Here is a 13,050-nt window from a genome sequence, read left to right on the forward strand (position 1 = left end):
CTTCATCTCAAACTTCTGCTTCAATAGCATTTTCACATGAAGGATATCTTCATCACTGTCACCTGTCATAATCAAATCATCAACATAAATGACAAGTAGCATAATACCTTTCTCTGTTTTTCTCACATAAAGTGAGAAATCTGCCTTGGAAATCTGAAAGCCAATAGTGACAAGATACTGTCCTATCTTGTCAGACCATGCTCTAGGTGCTTGCTTCAAGCCATACAAGGCTTTCTTCAACCTGCAAACAAACTCAGGATGAACATCATGCACATAACCTGGTGGCTGCTCCATATAGACCTCTTCTTGCAAGTCACCATGCGAGAAGGCATTCTTTACATCCATCTGATGTAAAGACCATTCCTTTGATGCAGCCATAGCAATGACTGCTCTTACGGTTGCCATCCTTGCAACCGGACTGAATGTTTCTTCATAGTCAATGCCATATGTTTGTGCATACCCCTTGACTACTAATCTTGCCTTGTATCTGTTCACAGAACCATCTGCATTGTGCTTCACCTTATAAACCCACTTACAGCCAATTGCATTCTTACCTTTAGGCAAAGGTACCAATTCCCATGTAGCATTTGCTTCCAAGGCATCCATTTCTTCATCCATGGCTTTCTCCCATTTTTCTTTTCCCATGGCTTGCTCAAAAGAAGTGGGTTCTGGTTCCTGTATCACTTTGACCATATATGCATAGTGAATGGCTGTAAATCCATCATATTTCAGCCTATCCACAGGATACCTAGCTCTCGTAGACCTGCGCAAAGTAGGTTCACTCCCAGGTGCTCTCAAAACATCCCTGGTCTTCCTTACTCCAGGTGTAACAATAGAAGGAATACCCAACTCATCATCAATGCTCTGTTCTGAGCCACTGGATTCACCATCCACATAAGAGTGACCTGCATTCACATCAAACATGGGCTGATCAACCTTCTCTTTTCCTTTTCGTGATACCTGCATACCACTATCTGCATTACTTTGAGAAGATTCTCATGATCTCAATCTGCCTGTCCATGGCGAAGAATGTGAACCACTACTAGAGGACGCTCCAGGTCCACTAATATTTTGTGACTGCTGCTGTGAATTCTGTGCAGCATTACCATTTTGTGCATCTACATCATCAATCACATTTACTGGTTTATACCAGCTACTCATCTCATCAAAAACAACATCTCTGCTCACTGTAAACTTACGAGTAGAAGGGTTATAGCATCTATACCCTTTTTGCTGCAGAGACTAACCAATAAAGATGCACTTCTCAGCTTTTGGATCCAACTTGGATCTCAACTCATCTGGCACATGTACATAGGCAATGCAACCAAAAATTTTCAAATGAGAAATATCTGGTTTCCTACCAGTATACCTCTCCTCTGGAGTCATTCCATGTATTGCTGCAGTGGGAGTCCTGTTCATTATGTAGACTGCTGTAGCAACTGCTTCAGCCCAATAAAAATCTGGCAGGTTTTTTTCATTGAGCATGGCACGAGACACCTCTCCAATATGTCTGTTTTTTCTTTCTGCAATTCCATTTTGCTGTGGGGTATGACTGCATGAATATTGCTGCTTTATGCCATGCTCCTGCAGGAACCTTGCAAACTCATTTGAGAGGTACTCTCCCCCTCCATCTGACCTTAGGCATTTTATCTGCAGGCCTGTTTCTTTTTCAACCATAGCTTTAAGAGTTTTGAAATGCCCAAAAACTTCACTTTTCTTTTTCATAAAATACACCCAAACTTTTCTGCTATAGTCATCAATAAAACTGACAAAATAATGACAGCCTCCAAGAGATGCAGCTTTAGTAGTCCACACATCAGAGTGGATTAATTCCAATGGCTTCTTACTCTCTTGAACATGTCTAGGAAATGGTTTCCTTGCCTGTTTTCCAAATTGACAGGCTTCACATACCTTATGCATTTCTGCAACCTTGAACTTAGGCAATCCTGCAACAATGTTTTGGGCCTGCATTGATTTAAGTCGTTGTATATTAGCATAACCAATGCGTTTATGCCAGATATCAATATCTGCAACTACACCGGTCCCATGTGCAAACATTGCTGCACTCAATTCAGGCATGTCTGCATCCAATGTAAACATTCTGCCCTTCTTCTTTCCTTTTGCTATCAAGCGACCTTTATTTTTCATATCCTCAACAAAGCATCCATGAGGATTAAATCTGACCTGCAAGCCCTGCTCAACCATTTGACCAACAGAAACCAGATTCTTGGTGATATTCGGGACATGAAATACATCAGACAGGTATTTCTTTTTCCCATCCTGCATAGACAAGGGAATTTTTCCAATCTGCACAATAGGATGTGCAGTATCATCACCAGTCTCCACAAATCCTGGTTTTTCCATTTTCCTTGCATCCTCCATCCATTCTGCATGACCTGTCATGTGGTTTGATGCACCTGAGTCAACATACCATACATCATTGCTTTCTTCTGCACTTGTCACAGAATTGTTCATGTGCTGCACCATGAACAAATGCTCATTTCTGTCATCACCCTGTCTGCTAGAAGATGCATAATTCCCTTGTTGCAGTTTTCCATTCATGATATCATTCTGCTTTTTATAGCAGTCTTTAGCCATATGACCCATTTTACCACAGTAGTAGCATTCAACATTACTGTTTGCATTTTGACCTCTTTGCCATCCACCACGACCTCTTTGGCTCCCCCTGCCTCTAGAGTTACCACGTCCTCCTCCATAGGACTGGTTTTCTTGAGTTTGCTGCATATTCTGATTTCTACCTCGGCCTCCAAATCGGCCTCCTCTACCTCTGCCTCTACCTCTTCCAGCATTTGAGTAGAAGACAGCTTCTTTTGAAGTTCCTCCTGAAGAAGATGCACCACCATTTCTCTGTTCCTCAGAAATTAGAAGAGCAATCAACTCCTCAAAATCAGGAAATCTTTCACGAACTGAAATGGATGTCCGAAACTGTGCATAATCCTTTCCTAGACCATTCAAGGTCACAGAAACTAAATCATCATCTTCCACTGGTGACCCAATGGAAGCAAGTGCATCTGCAATCTTCTTCACCTTCATATGGTAGTCGTTGATGCTCATATTATCTCTTTGCACATTGTGCAACTCTTGCTTGAGCTGCATTTTCCTGGCTTGCGTATTTGTGCTATACATTTTTGACAAAGTATCCCATGCCTCCTTTGGCGTACTTGCATCCTGAATATGCACAATCATAGAGTCTGAAATGCTGATAGACAGCCAATACATAACTTTCCTGGCTCTCTCATGCCATGCTTTAAATGCCTGCATTTGTTGTTGATTGGGAACATCAGGAAGAACTGGTTCTTCTTCATTTCCTGCAACAAATTCCCAATATCCTTTTCCCATAAGGAAATTCGTCATTCTAAACTTCCATGCCTGGAAGTTGTTCTTGTCAAGCTTTTCAGTGACAATCTGTGAAAGAGAATCAGACGCCATTACAGAATACTGCAAGAAATTCTGTCACTGCAAAAAACACAGCTTCACCCTCACAAGGGCAAATCTGGAAAACTGGCGAAAGTGGTATTTGACCACACAGTCACTTCCTAGTGACGATTTTGCATAAACAGGAACCAAGGATGATTCTGAAACTCCCAATGTCTCTGCGCACAAGCATACGATGCAATTACTGTGGTAACTTTTCACCGACCTGTAGAACAGTGGTCGCACAGCATAAAACAGGGCTTTTTCCTGAGTGCGTGCAGAAAACTTCCGCCTCCAAAACAGGCCCCGAAATGGCCTCAAATCAAAAAAACAGGGTCGCCGAGAGCTAAAGCTCTCATCCGCAGCATATACTGCCCTCTTGCTTCAGCGCGAAGGGCGTCTCAACCTGAGACAATGCACTCCTGCAATTTTCGACTGTGCTACCTGCAGAGATCTGCTCCCAAAATAGAAAATGAAAGCAACACTGCTCCTCTTACCAGAACACCGCGAGCTTGGCTTGCTTTCTTGAGCTCCTTACCACGAACAAGGCTCTGATACCATGTCAAGATTGTGGGAGAGAAGGAAGGAGTCTCGCTTGAAGCTTTCTTGCTTGCACAATGGGGGAAGACACACAAGGGTGGAGGCTGAAAACAGTTTTCCTCTTCTTAGTTGTGTAAGCCAAAAGAACTCTCATACAAAGAAATAGAAGAACCCTATATATGGGTCTCAAACCAAACTCAACTAACTAAGGTGGCATACTAACTGAGCCACAAACTAGAGTAGATAAGGATAGCTATCATGTAGCTATTATTCATAGGCGGTGTACCAACCGCGTCTGCAACTGACAAGTCGGTGACATAAATACACAACGGTCACCCTGGCGTATCACGAGTGGAGCTCGATATCTCAACACCCATAAGGGTGCGTTCACATATACAAGTAAATATATACATGAGAAGTGTAATGAAGGGTCTTTACATCCAATAGAGGAGGATCTCGAAGCAGCCATACTTCCATGTATGATTGACACTTCAATTTCACTTAAGCATGGAGTTGGGTAGTCACTTTTCTCAAACTCCTCCCATCCCTCCATCTTCTAGTCAAAACATAAATTTTCTTTCTTTTACTTTCAATAACTTAGGATTGCACTCCACATCTGCATTCAACACACTACAATTTGGATTATCTGTTTCAATTCCTTGCACCTTTTCTTTCTCTACACCACACGTGAGCTATCCATAGGTGAATGTCACTCTGCACCTTGGTACTGTTAGCGATCAGATTCCTGGCTGTACAGTACGGCAGCCTGGTTGGACTGACCAATCGGACTGCCATGTGGCAGTCCGACCTGTACTGGTCAGTCGGCTGCATTTAATGCAGCCGACGGCTGCATTTAATGCAGCCGACCTGCATATTCTAGGCGCATTTTGGCTGGCTATTTATAGCCGATATTCTGCACAGTTTTCCACAGTTTTGTTCGCAGGTTACAGGCTGGAGATCGTGCAGACTGCAGCGGACTTCGAGGTGAACAGCAAGTTGCATCGTCGAGGTGGAGACACGCAGTCCCACGCACTGCGCCCGTGTATACAGCACACTTTATACAGCAAATCTTCATCTTCCACTGTCTCTCTCTCCCTCTTCTCTCTGCGTTCACTCTCTCTCTCGATCTTGGTCCCACGCTTCCGCATCGCTGCACTCTAACATGGTATCAGAGCAGTGAAGAAGGGCTGACTGAGCGAAGAACCTACCTGAAGAGGAGATTCCATCGCGACACAAGGCTGCATTTCCAGCATTCGAGGGCGAGCGGGAGGGTTGCGCATCGGAACAAGGCTGAGGCGAGCCTGGTCGCGCGGAAAAGGAGTCCAGTTGGTGAATTTGCTGCTGTTTGCTGCTGTCTGAAGAGGAAGAAGGCTGAGTTTTCAGCTTTCAAGTGCAGGTTTTACTTTTTCATCGCCTCCGGCGGGTGAAGAAGGTTCGGGACGCGGAAGAAAGAGCCCTAGCAAGCTGCGTTTTCACAGTCAGAGGGGGCTGCTTTTGCGTTTGTGAAGGCATTACAGGTGAAGATGTCTACAGAGATTGACTTGGAGTTCCAGACGATCATGGATCGGAGGGTGCCTGTCTTACCAGCTCTTCCCGCAGATCAAAAGCTCGATGGCAACAATTACCGCATTTGGCGCATGATGATGTTGGCCATCCTTGAGTCTTACGATTTGGCGGAGCTTGTACAGGAGATCAACCGGCCCTCGATGAGAGATGAGTCCAAACTCTCTTCCGATGCTCGAGCGGAGTTGGCCAAGGCACAGTCTCACTGGGACAAACTAAACGCCCGGATTCGTTCTTTTCTTTTTCTGTCTTGTACTACAGCCGTGATCGCCCACATCGATCACTTGACGGTGGCTCGGGAGATATGGCTGGAGCTTGATCAGATGTATAACCGGATGACCCTTATAAAGCGGGTTTCTTTGGAGGTGCAGATGCGGACCTTGTCCGTGAACAAGTCTTCTTCGTTGCGGGAGCACATCAACAAGCTTAGACAGCTTCAGATGCAGGTTCAGAATGCGGGGAAGCCAATTTCCTCCGAAGACATGGCGATCACACTCTTGTCCCAGTTGCCGCCACGATTCGGTGCTTTTTACTCCACCCTTATTGCTTCGGGGCGTAAGTCTACTCTTCGGTGGGAAGAGCTGGTTCCTATGGTCTTGGACTAAGAGGAACAACTAAAGGGACAGCATGCTTTCAAGTCGGAAGCTCTGACAGGTCAAGCCTCTCAGAAGAAGGGGAAGTACCAAAAGAAGAAGAAGGAGGACAACAAGTCAAAGAAGGACAAGGAAAAAGAATCCACATGCCATATTTGTGGAAAGACCGGCCATTGGAAGAAGGATTGCCCCGACAAAGACAAGAAGGACACGAAGGATTCTGGAGCGGTGGCTGCACCCTCATCAACTGCGTTTCTTCATCTAGCAATCATTGAGGACTCTACACCGAAGGCTTCTGATGCTGCGATGACATCTCCCCAGGCTCGAGAGTGGATCGTTAACAGTGGTGCCTCCCGGCACATGACTCCTTCATCAGTTGGTGTTGCCCAGTTGCGACCTTCGCGTGGGCAGATTCTCATTGGAGATAGCTCTTCGGTGTCAATTGCAGGACGGGGTGAGATGCAGCTTATTCCAGATGGACGTGGTGGTACCCATACCTCAGAAGTCTTGCATGTGCCAGGTTTAGGGTATCATCTACTTTCGGTTCATAAGATTTGTTCACTTGGACTTTTGGTGGAGTTTGACAGTGATTCGGTGCGAATCCTTGATCGTGGGTCAACGAAGGTTCTCTCATCAGGATATGAGGAGAACGGCATCTACAAATTGACGTCTTTTACCGTTCTCCCTACTCTTCTTCTTACCTCTCAGACACAGTCAGCGCTATGGCATGCTCGGTTTGGTCACCTCAACTATGATTATCTTCGGAGGGCGTCACGTGGACAGCTTGTTCGAGGGTTGCCGGACATAGTGGTGAGCCAGCAGCCATGTATCTCCTGCATTCGTGGGAAACAGCATAGGGATGCGATTCCCAACAAAGCTTCGCGGCGGTCTACTTCACCGATGGAGCTTGTATCTACGGATCTTTGTGGCCCTATGAGGAACGAGTCCTTGAGAGGGAGCTAGTACTTCATGTTGATCGTAAATGACTACAGCAGGATGACTTGGGCCTACTTCTTGGCATTGAAGTCGGAGGCTTTCTCCCACTTCAAGGATTGGCTTCTCTTTGAGGAAAACCGATCAGGCTGGTGATTGAAGACCTTGCGCTCCGACAAGGGTGGTGAATTTGTTTCTAATGAGTTAGCTCGTTTTTGTGCAAATAAAGGCATTCACCAGGAGTTTGCTAACACCAACACTCCTCAAGAAAATGGCATTCTTGAACGGAAGAACCGAAGTGTGATCGAGATGGCGCGCACCATGATGGAGCACCGACAGACACCTCAGTTTCTGTGGGCCGATGCTGTGGCTACTGCAGTCCACATCCTTAACCGATCCCCCACTTGGGTTGTTGATGGGATGACACCTTTTGAGGCTTACTTTGGGACTAAGCCCGATGTTTCTTATTTCAGGACTTTTGGGTATGATGCCTATGTTCACATTCCCAAGACTCATCGCGATAAATTTGAAGCAGCTTCCCCAAGATAGGTGTTTGTTGGCTACAGCTCTCAGTCCCAAGGCTATCGTTTGTATGACCCCGTCAAGCGGGATGTGTACACCAGTCGAGATGTGCGGTTTGTGGAGGTTCCAGCCATAGCAGCGGGTGAGGAGCATCCCGTTCTTGGAGATCCAGGGTAGAGTTGGGCTCCCGAGACAGTTCCTTTGGAGCCAGCGCCTTTTGATTCCGATTCTGTTTCCGATACAGAATCTACTGTCCCACCGGTCACCCCCGAGGAGTTACCACCAGTGGATATCCCAGAGTCTTCAGCTGATGGAGAGCGACGAGGAGAGGTCCGGCCTCCTCCTCGTTGGGCCCGTGACACACTCCGAGATTCAGGAATCAAGGGGGTCCATGAGGAGTGGGGACCGCAGGATGGTCCGCGGTGGTCACGAAGGCACCAGGCACATTCTACGGAGCTTGTTTGCTCTAACTGTTGTTTAATAACCCGTGTTATGCAGGATCGAGAGCCCACCTCTGTGAAGGAGGCTTTACAGTCCGCACCATGGAAGAAAGCTATGGAAGCCGAGTTGGAGGCTATTGAGAGGAATGGCACTTGGTATCTCGTGCCTCGCCCCTCGAATAAGAAGGTGATTGGCGTCAAATGGATCTTCAAGACCAAGTGCCTTAGTGATGGTTCTTTGGACAAGCACAAGGCTCGCCTTGTTGCTAAAGGTTTTGCACAGCGCCCAAGGATTGATTGTCATGACACTTTTGCCCCCACTGCTCGTATGGCGACTATTCAAGTTGTTCTTGCCTTGGCTGGCCGTAGGAGATGGCCTATCTACCAGTTGGATATGAAGTCGGCCTTCCTCAATGGTGATTTGAAGGAGGAGATCTATGTCGAGCAGCCTCCTGGCTTTGGATCTTCAGATGGGCAAGTCTACAGGTTAAAGAAGGCCTTGTATGGCCTCAAGCAGGCTCCGCGTGCATGGAACAAGAAGATTGACTCGTTCCTTCAGTCACAGTTGGGATATCGGCGTTTCAAGGCCGATCCACAGCTTTATGAACACACTTCCGAGGCTGGTTGTGTGCTTTTTGTGCTGTATGTTGACGATTTGATTGTCACAGGTGATCATGCACAGAAGGTCAAAGAGACAAAGGCAACTTTACATCAGGCGTTCGAGATGACGGACTTGGGTCTACTCCACTTCTTCTTGGGCCATGAGATTTATCAGTCTCAGAGGGGGATTTTCATCTCTCAGCAGAGATATGTACAGGAGCTCTTGGTTTCTTTTGCGATGGAGGATTGTCGGACCATTTCTACTCCTATGGATCCGAACTGGAAGGCCACTTCACATTCAGATTCTCCCTTGGCGGATGCTTCCCGCTATCGTCAGTTGATTGGATCATTGATTTGGCTCCTTAACACTCGTGTTGATCTTTGTTTTGCTATTGGTCTCTTGGCAGGGTTCATGAGTGAACCTCAGACGGTGCATTGGCAGGCTGCCCAGAGGATACTTCGGTATTTGAGGGGGACATCTGACTTAGGGATTCATTATCCAGTAGGCACAGGTGGTTTAGATCTTGTACTTGCAAGTTGGAGAGACTCGGATTGGACTGGTGATGTGGACCACAAGCGGTCTACTACACGCTATTATTTTACCTTGGGTGCAGGTGTTATCTCATGAAGTAGCAAGAAGCAGCCCACGGTAGCCCTTTCGTCTACTGAGACGGAGTATCGGGCCGCGTCTTCCACCACATGTGAGGCTGTGTGGCTTCGGCGATTGTTGGAGGAGCTTGGCTGCCCCCAGACTCGTCCTACTTTGCTGCAATGCGACAATGAGAGTTGCATTGCCTTGGCACGGAATCCTGTTTTCCATGCCCGGACGAAGCACATAGAGATCCAATACCACTTCATCAGAGAGAAGCTTCTGGATGAGACCATAGCTGTGGAGTACTGTAAGACAGAGGACAATCTTGCAGATTTATTTACGAAGGCGCTTCCCCAGGCTCTACTTCGGAGACATGCCAGATCCCTCAAGCTTCTACCCCGTCCAGGCTCTGAGAGGGGGTGATAGCGATTAGATTCCTGGCCGTACAGTACGGCAGCCTGGTCGGACTAACCAGTCAGACTGCCACGTGGCAGTCTAACTTGTACTGGTCAATCGGCTACATTTAATGCAGGCGACCTGCATATTCTGGGCGCATTTTTGCTGGCTATTTATAGCCGATATTCTACACAATTTGCCACAGTTCTGTTCGCAGGTTACAGGCTAGAAATCGTGCAGACTGCAGCGGACTTCAAGGTGAACAGCAGGTTGCATCGTCGAGGTGGAGACACGCAGTCCCGCGCACTGCGCCCGGGTACATATCTGCATATCTTTGTATACAACACACTTTATACAGCAGATCTTCATCTTCCACTGTCTCTTTCTCTCTCCCTCCTCTCTGCGTTCACTCTCTCTCTCAGTCTTGGTCCAAGGCTTCCGCATCGCTGCACTCTGACAGGTACATCATTAGCAGAAATGCCACCTTTTAACAATGTGCCTTACACCGACAAGTGAGCATATCTTCCTATTGTTGGATCAAATAAACAACTCAATAGACAAGAAGTGGAGAAGAGTGAGAGTAGACACACAAAGAAGTGTACAAGAGTACCTTCACTAAAATGAATCACAATAATAATAATACAAGGTACAACCATAAGATTATATAGACCTACACACTAAAGTGTGTTCACACAGGGAAAAAAACCCCTCCCAAGCAAGAGGGTAAAAAGTGTCCGTGGATAGGATGCATTCACGCTAGAATGACTCAAAGGAAAATACAAGGTGTATTTAACAAAGCCCCTTGGAGTGAATGATGTGAACGAAACATGGATGTCACTTTGCAAAAAGCTTCAAACTTTTCTTTGGATAGAGCCTTGGTGAATATGTCTATTATGTTATCTTGTGTAGGCACATAGACCAAATCAATCTCCCTTGCATGGAATCTCTCTCTAACATAGTGATAATGCACCTCAATGTGCTTTGATCATGCATGAAATACCAGATTTCGTGTAACTACCAATGCACTTCGACTCTCAATGTAGGTACATATAGCTGATGGAAGTACAATATGTAGGTCTGATAGAAGGTGTCTCAGCCAAACATATTCAACTGAGCTGTAAAAGCTGCCCTGTATTCAGCTTCACAACTTGAAGTGGCCACTATAGAAACTAGTAGACACTCATATCAAAACATCCTGCCCAGTCACCGTCTATTAAAGCATGCGAGGAAGTAGAGGTGTTGCAAGGGTAAAACAGCCCAAAATTCAATTTTGTTTCATTTAGCTCCAACTAACAATTGTTGTCTTTTGTTCTAGTGAACCACCCCTTTTTATAGGCCCAAAAAGAGAAAAAGATCCAAACCACATCCTAGACTACAAAGATTGAAATTGGAGATAGAAACTCCCCAATCTCTACATTGGACAAAAATATATTTGTGGGCTATGCTGAACTAACAACTACACCTACATTTCTACCAATAGATTGCCGGTTTCTTGTGACTTCAATGATGGACATGATCCAGACCCTATAAACAAAGGAGGCCAATTGAAGGTGTGTAAAATGGTGGTTAACCAAAGACATTGCTAGCCATGATTATAATGGAATTCTCAAATCCTTGTTCTCTTCCACATTGTATGGGTTAGTAATGTCAAAGTGGAATCCATGGTATATCCCAAGTTCTTATGATTTCTACTGCATCTAACTTCAACCATCCCACTTGAGAGATATGGATGAGTCACATCTCCAACAATGAATCCTACATGGACAAGTCTAGTCTCTGGCTACCACTAAAGTAAGAAAACAATTTTAGGAGTCAAAACCTGTCAGCAATCACCATCTGGGTCAGCCTACTCATAAACCTCCCTTGCATCCTTCAAAATGTGAGTGTCTTTTATCCTCCAGCTTTAAAAGTAGTTGAAATTAAACTTGATGTAAGATGTAAGATGCACGCTTAAAAGGTGGTTGTTTGCTGTGGTGCAAAACTCAAAATTTTGACCCCAAACTTTGTATGTTACACATGCACTACTTTTCTCTGAACTAAATTGTCGGAGCACAAATCCAAAACAACACGTGCCCGAGCCACCAACCTCTCAGCGCAGTCGTAAAAGCTTACCCCTGGTGTATGTGGGACTTTCCCCGTGAAACAGGACATAGGTCTATTAAATTTTTACTGTATAAACTCTACTATGAGTATGCCTTACATTCTACTACAATCCGTCTGTATACATTCTGCCTTACATATTGCACTCGGTAGCCACTTATTATTTTCTGAGGTAAGAGTCATACAGACAAGCACCAGTCATGCTAATGTAGTTACTGATGCACTTAGTCAAAAACCGGCATTGTTTGTATGTACGAATCGACTCTTGAAATTTTCGATTTCTCTGAAACAAAGCACAAAAAGAAAGGTAAATAAAACCTCTTACCAGGGCATTGAAAAGAGTGGATTTGCCCACGTTGGGCAAGCCAACGATGCCTGTCCGCAAGCTCATGCTGATCTTGGGGGAGGGACTGCTGGAGAAGAAGAGCTGGAAAGGTTGGTGGCCACCAATGCGCTTTAAGAGAGGGCGCAAATGCGAGACGGTGCTGGCCAATAGAGCTGAAGAGAGAGGCAGGTGATGGTGGGTGGGTCCGAGAGGGGGAGGCATGCCATGGTGATGCGCGGAGACCATAGCGATGGATGGGGAGCAGCCCCTCAGGCAGCAAGAACGAACGGCCACTGCAGCCATTGAATGGCTTTCACCACCCAACCAGTTAGACCAAGAGACAGAGTCTCACACTCAGCCACCCTTAGCGGTGCGCCTACAAAAAGCCTTCTTGTAGGCGGTGCCCATCTTAAGATCTCCAAAAGTTGAGAGACTTTAAAGTATATGGTAAAACAAAATCAAAGTTTTGAGATTGTGAGGTAAATGAGTAAGCAAAATCATAAGTGGCATTAAATTTCTGGATCTTATGGAAAGGCACGGTATAATGTATATAAAAGTGTCTATGGATATGCAATGCCTTGAAATGTATAGAGAAATGTCTACTGGCATGCAATGTCTTGAAATGCCAATCTAGAACCCCTTACATTCTTTATAATGAAAACGCCTAGACGCTTCGCGCCTAGACTCACCCCGGCGCTTCGCGGTGGGGCGGGCGCGATTTTCGCGGCGAGGGCAGGTGCTGGGCGCGTGGCACCTGCCCTCGCGTTTCATTGTGGGGAGGTTGGGGGCCCTCCCCTTAACTAATAGTAAAGATTAATAATTGATTGGTCTCTAAGTGTAAAGGCACATTAGCACCCTCTCTCCCATGGAAACCTTCCTTGAAGGTTGGCCATCCTTCCCTTCTAGTCCATGACCTTATATTTCCCCCCATTCGTGACCCCACCCTCTCAACTCATTGGTCCCACTCCCCTTGGCCCCACCAACCTTCCTCTCTCCTTTATACCACTCACC

The 13,050-nt window shown here is 46.0% G+C and overlaps 1 protein-coding gene across 1 annotated transcript in view; it reads right to left on the reverse strand.

Annotated features, from left to right (window-relative positions):
* LOC148013088 (GTP-binding protein-like protein) overlaps positions 1-12,424 on the reverse strand; it is a 56,692-nt gene extending 44,268 nt beyond the window's left edge. The window contains exon 1 of the mRNA XM_087668215.1: positions 12,040-12,424. Coding sequence (XP_087524341.1) covers positions 12,040-12,342 — 303 coding nt within the window. The 5' untranslated portion in view covers positions 12,343-12,424. The remainder of the gene's footprint in view (positions 1-12,039) is intronic.
* Between the last annotated feature and the right edge of the window lie 626 nt (positions 12,425-13,050).

The sequence above is a fragment of the Lygodium microphyllum genome, chromosome 26 (assembly GCF_053477565.2).
Source record: "Lygodium microphyllum isolate KBCC chromosome 26, Lygodium_microphyllum_v1.1.10, whole genome shotgun sequence".
Classification (NCBI taxonomy): Eukaryota; Viridiplantae; Streptophyta; class Polypodiopsida; order Schizaeales; family Lygodiaceae; genus Lygodium; species Lygodium microphyllum.